This window comes from Bacillus rossius, chromosome 1 (genome assembly GCF_032445375.1).
Source record: "Bacillus rossius redtenbacheri isolate Brsri chromosome 1, Brsri_v3, whole genome shotgun sequence".
NCBI lineage: Eukaryota > Metazoa > Arthropoda > Insecta > Phasmatodea > Bacillidae > Bacillus > Bacillus rossius.
Window position 1 is genome coordinate 322,549,641 of NC_086330.1, and position 18,652 is coordinate 322,568,292.

Genomic DNA, 18,652 nt, shown 5'->3' on the forward strand with positions numbered 1-18,652 from the left:
TAAACTCAACTTCTGAGTGGTCTTAAAACTGGTCTTAAGCTAAAAACCCTTTTCCCCCTGGATTTCCATATAACAAAAATACTACGGAAATGATTTTTTTTACATACGTACATGTAAAAATTAAGCTATCTTTTTTAAAATTTATGAACGTCCAAAACAAATAAATATACAATTAAATTTTTTGATTTAGCTTATAAATGAAATATTATAAGGTACTTTTACATATCAAGTTAAATATATGGACATATTCCTAATAACTGTAAGTGACTAATAACTGTATCTTTAAATTAAAAAGGCTTAGATTGCAAAAAGCTGTACCCAGGTTAATCGCAATCATATAATAGTACAAAGACATAATAATTCGTGCCCTAAAGGTCTTATGAACTGTACAAGCGTATTCTACGTTCAGATCGGTGCGGTGAATGGCAGGAATGGTGTGGGAATGTTTAAGAGTTGTGTGGGAGTGGAGGGAGTTGTGGGGGAATATAAAGGGTTTCGTGGAATCGGAGAAGAGGTGTGGAAATGGGAGGAGTTGAGTGGAAATGGAGGTTGTGTGGGTTTGAGAGGAAATTTGTGGAAGTGAGAGGAGTGGTGTGGGAAGAGGAGGAGTTTGTGTGGGAATGGGAGGAGTGATGTGTGAATGGTTAGAAGTTTTGTGGGAGTGGGAGGAGTGGGTATGGGAATGGGAGGAGTTTTGTGGGAGTGGGAGGCGTGGTTTGGGAATGAGGGGAGACGTATGGAAATGGGAGTAGTTGTGTGGGAATGGGAGGGAAAGGTATGGGAATGGGAAATGTGGGTAAGTGTTATGTGGGAATGGAAGTAGTGGTGGGGAAGATCTCGTTTAAGCCACGTATGGTTTTTTGCAGGTTCCGAAGGCTTCGCGGCCCGTTCAGCTGCTTCATCGTGAACCTGGCGGTGGCGGACCTCACAACGTCCGCGCTGCACGCCATGGCGGCCGCCTCGTCCTTCAAAGGCCGCTGGTTGTTCGGCAAGACCGGTGAGCTCTCCCCCTTTTGCACATTAACCCCACCATGAAACCTGCTTTCGAATCAGTCAGAGACTACCGTGTTCGTCTGCGCCATCGTCCTTGTATTGTCCAGGATATATTTGTGTCTGTGCCGTCGCGGTTGTGTTTTCCAGAATATCTGTTAGTCTGTGCTGTCGTCGTTGTGTTTTCCAGAATATATAATTTTTTGTGTCCCGTCATCGTTGAGATATCCATAATATATTTTCTTCCGTGACATCGTTATTCTTTGGTCTAAAATATATGTTTAGTAATACCGTTGGGTTTTCCTTAGCGTCATTTATTGTCCAAATTATCTATTTTTGTATCATCATTGGATTCGTCTGGTGGTAATATTTTCCGTATCACTATACACGTTTACCCTTGTTCCTTATGGCATGATCGTGTGTGCATTGGTCCTGTGATACATAATGCTTGCTTTTCTAATTCAGCCTGCCAAAAGATCATGGTCAAACACAAACTTGAAAATCACAATAAAAACAATTTCTGTCAGATCTTGTGAATTTTTTCCTTCGTATTCGACTAACGAACATAATTCATTGTTATAATACAAGTGTTTGTTATGTCCAGGATCTTTCGACGTACTTAATAAATAAAAACATCATGTTCTACAGTATCATTGTATACAGGATTATGCAATCGGGATCGAATGATAAACTTTGATACGTGATAAGGAACTTTTACCGACAGCCCATTTATCGTATCTGCTGTGATATTATTTCTTACTTATATCTTCAACGTAATTTTCTGTGCTGTCTATGAATTAAATTGTTAACATAAAATAAATTTAACTCCTTTTTCTGTATGTTTGTGTATTTATCTTTCTTGTCCATTCTTGGGGTTTCTCTATAACATACAGTGTGAACTAGCATGACGTTATGTCAAAAAAATTCTTTTAACCCATTATTCAATTTTGCAAGAATCGTTTAATAAACAGAAAGGTAGTTTACAAAAGCTAAGAAAAAAGTTCTTGTAGGTTTACTAAAATAATTTTGGCAACAACTTAGTATCTAAAATTAAATTTGTTAAGGTCAATGTATTTGTTTATTGTGTAAACAACTTCTTACGTCATGTAAGTTTAAAACATATATTCGACTATATTAAACATAACAACACAAATACAAGTAAACTTATTTTTAATCAGTTTTACTCACGTCAGTATTTGAGCAATATTATAATTTGCTGTTATTTAAAGAAAAATTATCCGTTTGTTTTTTTCATTGTGTATCCTTGAATCTGAGAGGTCAAGCAAACGGGCAATGTGTTTTTAAGCATGTTAGCTATATGCTGATATTAACTTTCGTTACTACGCAAAATTATAACCGAACACTCTAACCATTTTTATTCACTCTACTACTAGCAACACACTGTGTTCGAACACTATTTGGCCTTGGCTGACCATGCTGGAGTCGCAGTCAGCTAATCGCAAGTTGAACGGCAGAACACACAGAATAATTAATCCTTAGTTTTAGAGGTCCGGAAAATTTCTCCCATCAATGATCTCAAAGTGTATACTTTACAGCCCATGGGTGAAACATGAGGGGAAGATAACAGGATAGTCCTTGCTCGTTTATAAAATTTGAAAATTCGCCTTGTAGTAACACTTCAAATATTATTTTTTTATCTATTAGATTTAGTTTTATTTATTTTGTAAAACATAAATTTTTAGGCTGCCAAGTTAAATAAAATTGGTGAAAAAAATTATATTATAAATTTTAGCATAATTTCTACACTTCTTTTCCTCCACATGATATACAACCGTTGTTACACCCAGTGCCACATATTTTCTGTTTACTTGGACATTCGCTGCTTGTTTTTGATAATTGTTTTACTGAAATTTTCTCCTTGGCTCAGACTCATTTATGCAATCTGTGTATCAACTGAATAAGCTGTTTGTTAAATAAAAATTCATTTTCTTTTATCACTAAATTGATCTAAACATGTAAATAAACATATATCATTCAATATTAATCAATTTTCAACACCATATTTAACCAAAACATAATATGTAACAACTGCTGGCTGTAACTCAAAACTGAAGAAGGAATATTTGGTTGACATACTGAACACTCTCTAAATCAAAATATATATACCTAAAAGAATTCCACATAATTTAAATTCTAATTCTAATTTACTTTAAGTTTAGTTGGTTAATAAAATGTCTCATAATTTGTCTTTACAGGAGTTTTGTTAAAAACCATTTGCAAACTGATTTTAGGAGTTAATTTATTTCAAATTTATAGTGACTGAAATAAACATATCACGCACGAAATTATATTTTAAGTCAACTATGCTTAAGGCACTTGTGATATTCCGGATCTTTCTGGACGGATATTGCCAATTGATTAGCTTAGATTATTATAATAGCTTTACTATGACCACACCTAATTGATTCAACAATACGTATAACCATAAAGATTCACTGACAGTAGCACTGTAGCCTCTGCATGAGACAGAGCAATGGACTGCTGCTTCGTTAATAACCATGATACTACACAATCAAATACTTGAAACACAAAGCCGGATGTAGACTTGAGATCACTAACGCTGCCAGCCCAATAAGCATCTACACATCTATGAAGATCTGGACGGTCATCTTGAGAAACTAATATCAGCTACATGTTTGCATTTCCTCTGAAGTACCGCAGAACTCGGTTGAGAGCTTCATAGGTCGTTTACAAAAATGTTATCATAATGGATCAGAATAATTACAGCGGCACATATATCTGGACGAGTGCCAAGTGGAGCGTACATTAAACATCCTATAAGTGCCCCGCATCTTCTTTGCAGTTATACATCATTCGACTCTTCCACTAAATTTCAACCGATTTCTTGGGGAGTCTATACTAGTTTACAATCTGACATTCTAATACGCTCCAAAATATCCTCCAAGTAATCTGTCGGATTCAGAGTAATATAAAGTCAACATGTTCGATTCCAAAGCGCAAGAATTTTGTCACACTAGCAAAATCATTCATTCTGAAGTCCAATTAATTTTTCTCTCGTGCGTTGTTCATTGCCTTTCAATCGATACCAATCAGTAAAGAATCTTCTACCTACAATAGATGTTACATTTTTCCTCACTATCAAGTTGCTAGTACAAACAATAATCAGACTTGGATTGTTCTAACCCAAGTTAAACCATGAAAGTATTGTATGATTTGTTCGAATTTATTGGATATATTTTAAGCTCATATGAAGATTTGTCTGGTTTAAGAACTTTAGATTCTGTTTACAAACCTTCTGGTACAATAACATAGTCTCATAATGTACACATATTAATCAATTTCTTCATACAGAAATGCTTTCTTGAAATCAATTTGATAAATTTTCATGTTGTATATTTTACTGGAAAAGCCAGAAATACTCTCAGGATAGAAAGTTTATTTCAAGGGACATACATTTCAGAGCGATCAAGATCTTCTGTTTTTTGAAATCCTCTTGCCACAAGTCGTATCTTACACTCCACTGGTTCATTTTCCATTCCATGCTTGACTTTGAATACCTACCCATTTAGTTTGAAAAATCTTTGTCCTTTTTGGTATTTCAACTTCACTGCAAGTATTATTTTCTTCTGGAGCACGTAGTTCCTTTTTTATGGCATCCTTCCAGTGTTGACCATCCTCTCTACTAATGGCTTCCACATAAGTTAGGTCACCTAAAACACCTGCTGAAAGCAACCCCATTTCACAGTCTTGAACTTTACTTGGTCTAATTAACTGATCTCTTTTCCTTAGGGTTTCATTTCTTTAAGAATGCACTGTTGCACATCATTTTTCGATTGATACACAGTTAAATCGACTTCAAGAAACTTATCAGGTGAATCTTCAGACTGAACATTAAAACCTTGATTGTATTTTTTTTACTCACATAAAACTCCATGCTTCATTTAATTGTTCTCACCATCACTTGTAGTATATACACATTTCACTGTATCCTGATGTTGAATTCTGGCATTTAGTGGTTGAATTAAACATCTCTGGCTTTTATTGCTTTCTTATTTTCTGGTATATAAATTCTGAAACACTTGATGATCTTTCTCTTCATATCCTACAAAAATATCTTTTCACTCCTTGCGTTCATGTTTTGGAATATGCACATGCAGTACATACAAATACATTTCTTCTTCAACTAAAGCTCGTAAGGTGTTTTACCTCTCTCTCTCGCTCGCTCTCGCTCTCTATCTCTAAAGTTGTGCACGTTCTATTGATGACATACGAGGCTGTATTTACTGCTCTTGCGCAAAAATACTTAATTAATATGGAAGACGGTAATAATGTTCTGGCCGATAGACAAATTGTCCTTATTTCTCTTTCAATCGTGTCATTTTGTTATGCTGCATATGGTACTGATTTTTGTGTCTAGTTCTTCGCTCTGCCTCGAAGTAAAATTTATCTACATTCATTTTTTTTAGTTCCTATTTCATCCCTAATTATCTTAATACTGTGACCTATATAATTTTCTGCACCAACCAAATCCTGTTTGATCTTATCAGCAGTTTCCGATTTGTGTTTTGGGAAGTACACAGTGAAATTGTGAGTAATCGTCTTTAAAAATTAGAAAGTACTTTTCACCACTAAGGCTGCCATTGAGGACAATGTGAATTATTTCACAATTTTTGGTGGTTTTGCATGAACTTTTGCTAAATGGTAATCTGTGATTTTTACGACTAATACAGTCACGACAAAATAAATCACTGTTTACTGAAAATTTAATTTTATACTCGTTGAATACTATTAGAAAGTGAAAATAATTTTAATGTGGGAGTTTCTTGTGCCATGGCTCCAATGTACTATCTAATTTTATTGAGAATACTGTTTTCATTGGCACTTTCATTTTTACAACAAATTGATTTTCAACATGCTCAGCTACAGTATAAACCACCCCATTATTTTCAATAGTATATTTGTTTTATTTAACAAAAACAGTGAAACATATTCTCATTTATAAAATGACAAATAACAGATTCAATTTCAGATAAAGACCACACAAGACCTCTTTCATAACGGTTTCTCTCCATTAAAAACCATAAAATGAAGTTATATTTATAACACCAAATCCACACGCCTCAAGTAATTTTCAATTTATAATGTTTACATACCTTTGTTGAATGAAATGTTAAAAACCACTGACGATCACACGTCATATGATCTGTACAAAACTATCCATGTACCACTATCCATGTACCAACACTCTGAATCTGTAACGCAGCTGTTATTTAATGTCATGCAAATAAAAGCTTCTGAATGAGATTTAGAGTGTTTTTTCTGAACCAGGAGTATTTTATATTGTCCTGGTTTTTTATAATAGAAGCAAAGTGTTTTTTTCTCAGCCACATCAGCTTTAAATTGCTTAGATACAACTTAGAGATATTTCTTGATATAGACACATAGCTTTTTTCATTTCTGGCATAGTTTTTTTTTTCATCAGAGGCCAACTGAGGTTTTCATTAAGATGATCTTTGTCTGCAGGAGCTGAAGTTCGGAAATGTCTAAATATTTGCGGCATCTTTGAAAATAATAATTTTATCAGAATAATTTTCTCCAAATTGCCTCAAATGGAAATTATGAGATGTGATTCGCAATATATTTTTTCCAGTATAGGAATAACTGAGAAATTATTGCTTATGTAAATACAAACTTACTTCTGATCTCAGTTCAAAAATCGACAGCAGTTCATCCCACAGTTGATGAGCATTTGTGCACGTCAGTGTGTACTTCAATTATATTTTATAAATTCTAGTTACAATATTTTATTTTGCTTTTGTGTTTTGGTAGCCAATTCTTGGCGTATTTTGTAAAGTGTCAGAGTTTTCATTTTTAGGCTTGGTATCATTTTACACAACATCTAAATATCCATTAGACACTAAGATTTTTTTTTTTTAATTTTAAAAGATCAAAATTCTCCAGATACTTTTACCATTACTAAATTACCATAAAAATTGTTGTATTCTTTTTTGTAGTGTGTATTATTTGTGCATGAATGACCACTACAATATGGTAACTATAAACGTAAAATATTAATCACGATTACCTTAACAACTTGCATACCGGAATCTAGTTTTTCGTCCGTGTCTGGGCCCATAACCTAATAGAAATAATCGGTAACTTTCTGTTATTACTTTATTTATCCATAACTGCGCAAATAAATAAACATATATCTTACACATATTCAACACCATATTTAAACAAATCAATGTATGTAACAAATGTTGGCTAAAATTCGAAATAAAAAAGATACCTATTAGATTAGCAAACGTAACAGCGGTCAAAATATTAAAAAAAAAAAATCCATTTCATCCTATCCTAATATGAAAGCGGGAATTTTTCTAGTCTTTAATAGTATTGCAGAAGTAAAATGGCATAACGAATACTTTGAAGAAGAGGAATGTAAAAAAAAGTTTCTTCTATGGTACCTACCTTAAAAAAAATTTTCTATAAAATATTTTCCATTAAACGGAAATTTTACATTATTATAATTATCATTTTGTAAACTATTTACTATCCAAAATTAAGTAAAATCCATTACATGTTTATTAATGTTACCCATAAAATATTTGAGAGATAGAATAAGAAATTTGGCTTAATTTTTCCCTTTTAGATCCGCAAGACTTCAAAAAGGAAATATTAACGACTACATTCGCGTTGAGCTGGCTTTCGCTGCCGCCTCGCGCATGGGTTCCCCGCCATCGACAGTCTGATGCGTCGTCGGACTTAGAGAACGTTAAGCAAGCAGTGGAGGGGGTGGGGGGGGGGGGGGGTTGCTGCAGGCTTACCCGAGGCCAGTCTGGAGCTGCGTCTCGTCCATTAACATTACTAGAGGGCTGTGTGTGGTTCGAGCCAGCTTCCCCGCTTCCGAACTGACGTTGCTGCCACTACCGCTAACATTAATCCCAACACGAAACATGCTTTTTTTACTGAAAAAAAATATATTATTAAAAAATTTGCATTGCCGCCTACAGTCTTATTGGATTAAATATGCTAGTCATTAAAAAAATTAATATTTAAGAATACTACTCTTTTTATAATTTTTTAAAACATAACGTACATAAATATGATCGAAATCGTGCAATTGTTAAGACTTATGTGGTGTTTTATTTTGCATTTACAAACTTTACACTTAGATAAAATAAACTCTTAATGAAGCAATTTTTATGTTCATAATATTTTCCATTATTGTTTTGGGTAGTACTAATGAATACGAAACATGCATAACTTTTCACATTAAACTACCTTTAGAAAGGTAAGTGTTCTTTTCATAAAAATAAAAAATATATTATTAAAATATTAAATTTGCATTTTATTAATTATTTGCTCTTGTTGATAGAGATATCATAGAAAACAGTAAATCGGTGGCATAGACCAAGGATATTGTACACATAATTGGACAACGACCGTTGTGGGGAACCATCCTAATATTATTCTGGGGTATTGAGGAAAACAATGGACAATCGAAATTATGACGGCCGAGCTGTATTAAAAGCCGGGTCGTCCAAGTTGCGAGTTCAGTATTACCATTCAAAGTGGGGTCGTCAGAGATGGGAGTTTAATGTCCAACCATTCGAAGCAGGGTTGTCCGTGTTGCGAGTTCACTGTCCAACCATTCGAAGTGGGGTCGTGCGAGTTTCGAGTTCAATGTCTAGACATACTAAGAGGGTTCGTTATTGTTTCAAGTTCATTGTCTAACCATTTGAACAGGGGTCGTCAGATAGGCGAGTTCAATGTCTAACCACTGTGGCACCCTTTCCGTTTTAGAGTGTCCTCTATCCATTTAATTTGTACTGTAGAATATTTATCCAACAAAATTGAAACAAGTAATTAGTTATAATAATATTTTCTTTTATCATAAAGCTTTACAAAACAATTTGTTTCAATAATTTAAATAATTACATTATCATATAGTTGATAAATGCAATAATTAAGATAAGTTATGGACGTGTTATTGCTGTGTTATTGTACGTATTTACTCTCAGTATCTATCTGTGTATCATTTCACACCATTATGTAACACAGGTATATTATAAGGGTGAGAAATATAGTATTTAAATAGTGTGGTGTCGTGTCATATTCATTACCTATGGTTGTAATTTGTATTATTAAATTTATAACACGCAGTAATAAACAATGAAATATCAGACACAACTCTATGACTTTTACTATCTTATATTTTTTTAACATAAAACATATAAATCTAAGAACAACCAAACATACACAATGTATTTTAGTACACTGTTATCTTAAAAAGACTTATATGTAGCCTATTATAAATAAAATTATATATTCTTGTTAGAAAATAATACTTTAAACATTAATAAAATCTAGAAAATAATGATTCTCTAACTAGAAAATTAGCTAGTGCTCTTGATTTAAAAGTTCAAAGAATAGTAAGCATTGTTTATGAATTAATTTAATTCAAGTTTGGCGCTTGATATCAGTTCTCAATTCTCAGGGTTCAAACAAAGACAATTATAAAATTTAATGCTCATTCGATTATAGTTTTATTCCCAGTACATTACCTCTGGATTTATCTTTTAAATTATTACAGACTAAATTTCTGATCAAAGCTTTCTGATTTATCAATCTAAGTTCAAGAAACCGAAAATAGTTATATAATTTAAATTGATCAACAGTTGAGCTCACCCAGAAGATATCAAAATTGCTGAGGCCATTTACAGAATCAAACACTGGTTTTCATATAAATGAATTTCTTTGGACTAACACTTCTGTCGCATACACTAAATATGAGAAATACTTTTAGGCTCCCTTAACTCAGATTCATGCCTATATCTTTTAAGTCATAAAAATGGCCAAGTTTAATTATATATATATATATCCTTCCTTCATAATGGTAGAGTATACGTTTTTTAAACTCTACCTCCTGTTTCACTGTCACATAATTTTAAACAATTCTATCCAATAACGTGAGTTAACATACCATTTGAATATTGCGCTAAACAAACTGTTTGGCTATAAACGTTTTACATATCACAGCTACCACAAAATAAACTCTAATATACAAATTGCTGCAGTTTTTACTACAACAGTAGTATAGGAAAGTATGTCCGGGGACTGGGTTCTGGGTGTGGTGCCGGTGCCGGTGTCCGCCATATTGGATTGTGACGTCATGGCGGCCATCTTGGATGGTTGTGACCTTGACCTTTGACCTTGACCTCGACATTTGACCTTCAAAATGTGTCAAAATCCGCCAAAATTGGGCAAATTTTGCCCAAAATTCCTCAAAATTCGCCAAAATTTCCATTTCTGTGAAAAAAAATTCCGCCAACAAATCTCAAAAAATTCCACAATTCAAAAATTCCCGTTTTCGAGAGAAAAATTCCCGTTTCGAGGGAAAATTTCCCGTTTTTAGTCCTTAAAAATCCCAGCGGCTAGAAATGTCCATATGTAGGCTTAAGCATCCATGTCTACAGCCTACGATAAGCCTCTGACGTCATCATGGATTATGACGTCACCGTTGCAATTTTCGTTACGGCCGCCATCTTTAACTTTTTTATTTATTATCCGATTTTAATAAAAAAAATTTAAAATTAATAAAAAAATTAACTTAATAAAATTTTAATAAAAAATATTTAAAAAACAAACATTTACGACACGGAGTTCGAAGTCCTCGGTTCGAACCCGACGAGTGCAAAAAACATTAAAAATGGCGACCGATCCTTCCCCCGTGGTGGGTGCTAGCAGACTGACTCCCACCACTTTTTTTCAAAGCATATATATCGTCACCTAGTATGACGTCATGTCCGCCATCTTGTCTTCGATGCTGGAAGCCATCATCATTGTATCGTCGGCGAGAGTGTGCTGACGTCATGTTAGTTTAGTTCTTATCCGCTAGAGTACAGTAATCATTTATTACTATGACACCCGCCATCTTGAAATTCGGCCGCCATCTTGAAAATCCGTAATTATTTAGCTAGAAATTCGGGAAAAGTTCCAATATTCATTAAATAAATCACTCATTAATTTACATATTGATTCGATCGATTCCTGTCCTCGGTTCGATACCCGATCGATGCAAATAATCTTAATTTTTATGTAAAAATACCTAAAAAATGACAGGTTCGAAAATAAAAACACTGCAAGTTCTTTTACAAACATAATATTTATTACATAATTTCTATTTTACTACAAGATCACCTTCGAAGGTTAGCAATCTTACAAACATTTAGGTCCGCATAGGCGTGAAATGACTAATTCTTAGCTCCAATCGGTTTATACAAGACAGAGTCCAACCAGATCCTTTACAGACATAGTCCTCCTCTTCTTGACAGAGTTTCTGGATACCTTGTTTAACAGTTTGCTTGACATCGTTAGAACTGTAAATTACTGCAGCCGATGTCTTGAATGCACACTTCTTCACTTTGTCATCGAACGGATAAGGCTTTCCATATATACAGTCCAACCACAAGTTATATTTCAAAGGTCCGTTTGTTGCTACGTCATCAGTAAGCTGATTGATTATGTCCTGTCTGATATCATCAAGAAAATTACAAATGTCCTTTGACTCACTTAACGTACTTGGATAATAGTAGTCTTTCAATGTTCCACGAAATGCAGACTGCGCCAAGTAGAAGCCATTATCGTTTACTTGTAATGCTCCGATCACAGTCTTATGTTTATTTTCATGTTCAGATGCCAGAGCAATCGGTTGCTGCACATCAGTTTTTTTACTTGTACGCTCACGAGTCACCAATCTAAACTCAGGAGTCGTAATTGCTGCAGGTAGTTCAGCAGTAGGCGCACGGACTTCACCTTTACAGTTTATCGAATGTCGGCGCAAATTATCAATTCGAGTAAACCATTTATGACACTCGTCACAGCGAAACTTCATGCGAGAAGGATTCTTCGTACATTTACTCCTCTCATGTCTCCGTACATCATGTGCAAATGCAAACGTCATGTCGCAGTAGCCACAAGGATGCCTAGTTGAAGACAAACTTGAGCCAGATGTCGCTGTTACTGCAACTGAATCATTTCCAGGCATACTCTTATGCACATCAATGCATCGTTGTTGTATAGAAACCTTTACTTTCTGCCGCACTGCAGGTCCTTTACATGTCTCCAAGTGATGCTTCAAATTAGCATTTCTTGTAAATTGCTTGCGACACTTAATACAACCAAACATTTTACGATAAGGGTTCTTGGCACATTCTCTCTTCTCGTGTCGACGAGCATTACTGATGTTTGAGAAAATCTTGTCACAGTAACGACATCGATGTTCGTTAGTTGTTGACGATTCGCCATCCATTGAAGTCTCCATCGAGGGCGAAACAGCGTTCGTCGAGGTTTCCTGTACAGTCAGCTCTACCGGCATTAAAGTCTCTTCTGCTGGTGGTATCACATCTGTTGAAATCTCCTCCAATGTTGACGTCATCGTTGCCAACGGGATCTGCTCCTTCTCCGTCGTAACTGTCGTCAAGGCTCCCGTAGACGATGGTACAACCTCCGAGTTCAACGTAAAAGTCGGTAAAGATGCCATCGAGTTCGCAAGAACAGGTAATTACGCGATTTATGCACCAGATTAAACAATCTAGGTGATCCTTACACCGCCGACGTCAGTAACAAAACTGAGCGTCCTGCTGTCTAGGACTCGCTTATATACATGCACCGTATGGAATAATACGCTAGTCAAATCAAGAACAATTTATTATAATACTAGAGTCAAAACAACATTAAAATTAGAAGCTCCATCAACAAAAAGGAAGCACATTCTGGAAGCACTGACAACGAAAAGGCAGCACATTTGGAAGCACCGACAACGAAAAGGCAGCACATTTGGAAGCACCGACAACGAAAAGGCAACATATTTGGAAGCACCGACAACGAAAAGGAACAACATTCTGGAAGCACCGACAACGAAAAGGCAGCACATTTGGAAGCACCGACAACGAAAAGGCAACACATTTGGAAGCACCGACAACGAAAAGGCAGCACATTTGGAAGCACCGACAACGAAAAGGCAGCACATTTGGAAGCACCGACAACGAAAAGGCAGCACATTTGGAAGCACCGACAACGAAAAGGCAGCACATTTGGAAGCACCGACAACGAAAAGGCAGCACATTTGGAAGCACCGACAACGAAAAGGCAGCACATTTGGAAGCACCGACAACGAAAAGGCAGCACATTTGGAAGCACCGACAACGAAAAGGCAGCACATTTGGAAGCACCGACAACGAAAAGGCAGCACATTTGGAAGCACCGACAACGAAAAGGCAGCACATTTGGAAGCACAATCGAATAATGAAGCACATTTTGGAAGCACCATCGAATAAGGAATCACACTTGGAAGCTCCATCGAATAAGGAAGTACACTTGGAAGCTCCATCAACAAAAAAAAAGGCAAAAAAAAAAAGGAAGCACAAGTTGTGAGATCTAAGTCTTAGTTAGAAATCAGAATACAAGAAATAAAAACATTAAATTTTTATAATTTAAATTATTTATTTATTTACATTATACAAATGCAAGTAAAACAAGCCATTATTGTATGTAGCCAGCTTTCCTCAGTTCCTTGAATATGAAGGATATTTCTTTGATGCACGAATAGTTTCCTGCACAAAGCGAACCATGTAGAAGTCTTAGCCGGTCAACCAATATGTTTGGATCTTTCCATGATGTGTAATCATTCTCTTCTACCACCATCTTCCTTGCACGTTTATAATAAATATTATGATCTCTGGAGTCTTCCGTTTTACCACCAACCTCAGGATAACTTTCATTTTTGAGACGGTGATCATCACAAGCTTGATCAGATTTATTTAATATATCACGTCGTTTCCATCGTTTCGGTCTAAGGACACCGCCACATTCTTCGATCTTGGCAGCTTTAGGTGCTTCATCATAGTCTATGTCTTTGTCAACAGCCTCAGAGTCACTGTAACAATCACTGTAGAAGGAATCGTCTTCACCCAATTTACCGTAATAATTCGATGTTGATGATGTTGAAGTGTCTTCATCGTCTTCATGCTTCCTTTTTTAGGAGTCCATCATTTTTACAAAGTAGGAAAGATCTACTTGAATTCGGCTGGAATATATTCTCACTTTTCACGTTAAGGGTTCTACCATTGTCTTCATTCTTCCGTAAATCATCAACCTCCTTCAATTTAAGTTCTTTGTCGAGATCGGAAGAGCCAAGAAAATTATTGTCGTAATGCAGATCACTCTTCCTTAGGCTAGTAGATTCATCGTTGTCCTCTAGCTTGTACGCAGGCTTGGCGCTACAAGTTCTGCCATGTCTTTTTAGGCTCTCTCTCCGCGTAAACGACTTGCTACATCGAACACAACTTATCATATTGCGCAGTGGATTTTTAACACAGTTATTCTTCTCGTGTTGTCTTTTATTCTTTCTCAAGATAAACTCTTTACTGCAAAACTTACACCTATGTTCATTCGATACAGCGTCAGATCCCAAATCGGAATTCATATTAGTTACTGAGACTAATGCCAGATACCAATTGAGTGTTTTAAATTAGATCCAATACTTAAATAGAAATTTTTTCATATTTCATCAGCGAGAATTAATATATCTCATGCAAAAGTACTTTATGCATGTAGTTCGGCTTTTCAACAACAGATGTCGCCTCATGTTGCTTGCAGGTAAATAATATTTAGTTCTTTTATGCGGGATGCGGGATGCTCACTAACGATCGCAAAAGAAGGATGGCTTCGCTAGACTCCAAGGAAAAGGAAGTTCGTTTTGCATGTTGGTGCTCCACAGATGTCTCATGACGTAATATTAATTTGACTGAGTAATGATATTTATTAATTCCACCTGATAAAAATATTGCAAGTTTTGATTTAGTAGCAGAAATTATCGAATTAAATGTAGTTCCAAATAAAATAACATGTCTCATTAGACAAAAAAAATCCATGCAGAGAACGGTTTCTCAGAATAGTCAGAAACACTTGAAGAAACCACAGGAATGATTGCAAGAACACGGGAAAAACCATCAAAATATTGACAAGAATAATCAGGAGCACACGGAGAAAACCATCATAATATTGGCAAGAATAATCAGGAGCACATGGAGAAAACCATCATAATATTGACCAGATTAATCAGAAGTACTCGGAGAAAACCACCACATGTTTTCTTTGATTTCATAAAATTACAGGAAAAAATATTTAAAAATAAAAATAAATTAATAAATAAAAATAAAAATAAATTGATAAAAAAAATAAAAAAAACGAAAAAAAATGCATATATTTCTGGCTTGTACAAGAACTATCTTTGCTCAACAATGAGAAGTTCACAAGCTAGCAGAATGTTTGAATTTTTTTTCGTTTTTTTTTATTTTTTTTTATTAATTTATTTTTATTTTTATTTATTAATTTATTTTTATTTTTAAATATTTTTTCCTGTAATTTTATGAAATCAAAGCAAACATGTGGTGGTTTTCTCCGAGTACTTCTGATTAATCTGGTCAATATTATGATGGTTTTCTCCATGTGCTCCTGATTATTCTTGCCAATATTATGATGGTTTTCTCCGTGTGCTCCTGATTATTCTTGTCAATATTTTGATGGTTTTTCCCGTGTTCTTGCAATCATTCCTGTGGTTTCTTCAAGTGTTTCTGACTATTCTGAGAAACCGTTCTCTGCATGGATTTTTTTTGTCTAATGAGACATGTTATTTTATTTGGAACTACATTTAATTCGATAATTTCTGCTACTAAATCAAAACTTGCAATATTTTTATCAGGTGGAATTAATAAATATCATTACTCAGTCAAATTAATATTACGTCATGAGACATCTGTGGAGCACCAACATGCAAAACAAACTTCCTTTTCCTTGGAGTCTAGCGAAGCCATCCTTCTTTTGCGATCGTTAGTGAGCATCCCGCATCCCGCATAAAAGAACTAAATATTATTTACCTGCAAGCAACATGAGGCGACATCTGTTGTTGAAAAGCAGAACTACATGCATAAAGTACTTTTGCATGAGATATATTAATTCTCGCTGATGAAATATGAAAAAATTTCTATTTAAGTATTGGATCTAATTTAAAACACTCAATTGGTATCTGGCATTAGTCTCAGTAACTAATATGAATTCCGATTTGGGATCTGACGCTGTATCGAATGAACATAGGTGTAAGTTTTGCAGTAAAGAGTTTATCTTGAGAAAGAATAAAAGACAACACGAGAAGAATAACTGTGTTAAAAATCCACTGCGCAATATGATAAGTTGTGTTCGATGTAGCAAGTCGTTTACGCGGAGAGAGAGCCTAAAAAGACATGGCAGAACTTGTAAGGCCAAGCCTGCGTACAAGCTAGAGGACAACGATGAATCTACTAGCCTAAGGAAGAGTGATCTGCATTACGACAATAATTTTCTTGGCTCTTCCGATCTCGACAAAGAACTTAAATTGAAGGAGGTTGATGATTTACGGAAGAATGAAGACAATGGTAGAATCCTTAACGTGAAAAGTGAGAATATATTCCAGCCGAATTCAAGTAGATCTTTCCTACTTTGTAAAAATGATGGACTCCTAAAAAAGGAAGCATGAAGTCGATGAAGACACTTCAACATCATCAACATCGAATTATTACGGTAAATTGGGTGAAGGCGATTCCTTGTACGGTGATTGTTACAGTGACTCTGAGGCTGTTGACAAAGACATAGACTATGATGAAGCACCTAAAGCTGCCAAGATCGAAGAATGTGGCGGTGTCCTTAGACTGAAACGATGGAAACGACGTGATATATTAAATAAATCTGATCAAGCTTGTGATGATCACTGTCTCAAAAATGAAAGTTATCCTGAGGTTGGTGGTAAAACGGAAGACTCCAGAGATCATAATATTTATTATAAACGTGCAAGGAAGATGGTGGTAGAAGAGAATGATTACACATCATGGAAAGATCCAAACATTTTGGTTGACCGGCTAAGACTTCTACATGGTTCGCTTTGTGCAGGAAACTATTCGTGCATCAAAGAAATATCCTTCATACTCAAGGAACTGAGGAAAGCTGGCTACATACAATAATGGCTTGTTTTACTTGCATTTGTATAATGTAAATAAATAAATAATTTAAATTATAAAAATTTAAAGTTTTTATTTCTTGTATTCTGATTTCTAACTAAGACTTAGATCTCACAACTTGTGCTTCCTTTTTTTTTTTGCCTTTTTTTTTGTTGATGGAGCTTCCAAGTGTGCTTCCTTATTCGATGGAGCTACCAAGTGTGATTCCTTATTCGATGGTGCTTCCAAAATGTGCTTCATTATTCGATTGTGCTTCCAAATGTGCTGCCTTTTCGTTGTCGGTGATTCCAAATGTGCTGCCTTTTCGTTGTCGGTGCTTCCAAATGTGCTGCCTTTTCGTTGTCGGTGCTTCCAAATGTGCTGCCTTTTCGTTGTCGGTGCTTCCAAATGTGCTGCCTTTTCGTTGTCGGTGCTTCCAAATGTGCTGCCTTTTCGTTGTCGGTGCATCCAAATGTGCTGCCTTTTCGTTGTCGGTGCTTCCAAATGTGCTGCCTTTTCGTTGTCGGTGCTTCCAAATGTGCTGCCTTTTCGTTGTCGGTGCTTCCAAATGTGCTGCCTTTTCGTTGTCGGTGCTTCCAAATGTGTTGCCTTTTCGTTGTCGGTGCTTCCAAATGTGCTGCCTTTTCGTTGTCGGTGCTTCCAGAATGTGCTTCCTTTTCGTTGTCGGTGCTTCCAAATATGTTGCCTTTTCGTTGTCGATGCTTCCAAATGTGCTGCCTTTTCGTTGTCGGTGCTTCCAAATGTGCTGCCTTTTCGTTGTCGGTGCTTCCAGAATGTGCTTCCTTTTTGTTGATGGAGCTTCTATTTTTAATGTTGTTTTGACTCTAGTATTATAATAAATTGTTCTTGATTTGACTAGCGTATTATTCCATACGGTGCATGTATATAAGCGAGTCCTAGACAGCAGGACGCTCAGTTTTGTTACTGACGTCGGCGGTGTAAGGATCACCTAGTTTGTTTAATCTGGTGCATAAATCGCGTAATTACCTGTTCTTGCGAACTCGATGGCATCTTTACCGACTTTTACGTTGAACTCGGAGGTTGTACCATCGTCTACGGGAGCCTTGACGACAGTTACGACGGAGAAGGAGCAGATCCCGTTGGCAACGATGACGTCAACATTGGAGGAGATTTCAACAGATGTGATACCACCAGCAGAAGAGACTTTAATGCCGGTAGAGCTGACTGTACAGGAAACCTCGACGAACGCTGTTTCGCCCTCGATGGAGACTTCAATGGATGGCGAATCGTCAACAACTAACGAACATCGATGTCGTTACTGTGACAAGATTTTCTCAAACATCAGTAATGCTCGTCGACACGAGAAGAGAGAATGTGCCAAGAACCCTTATCGTAAAATGTTTGGTTGTATTAAGTGTCGCAAGCAATTTACAAGAAATGCTAATTTGAAGCATCACTTGGAGACATGTAAAGGACCTGCAGTGCGGCAGAAAGTAAAGGTTTCTATACAACAACGATGCATTGATGTGCATAAGAGTATGCCTGGAAATGATTCAGTTGCAGTAACAGCGACATCTGGCTCAAGTTTGTCTTCAACTAGGCATCCTTGTGGCTACTGCGACATGACGTTTGCATTTGCACATGATGTACGGAGACATGAGAGG

The 18,652-nt window shown here is 35.9% G+C and overlaps 1 protein-coding gene across 1 annotated transcript in view; it reads left to right on the forward strand.

Annotated features, from left to right (window-relative positions):
* Positions 1-852: 852 nt before the first annotated feature.
* LOC134528006 (rhodopsin, GQ-coupled-like) overlaps positions 853-18,652 on the forward strand; it is a gene marked incomplete at its 3' end in the record, with an annotated part of 166,760 nt that continues 148,960 nt past the window's right edge. Inside the window, exon 1 of the mRNA XM_063361164.1 lies at positions 853-997. Within this exon, the coding sequence (XP_063217234.1) occupies positions 853-997 (145 nt within the window). The remainder of the gene's footprint in view (positions 998-18,652) is intronic.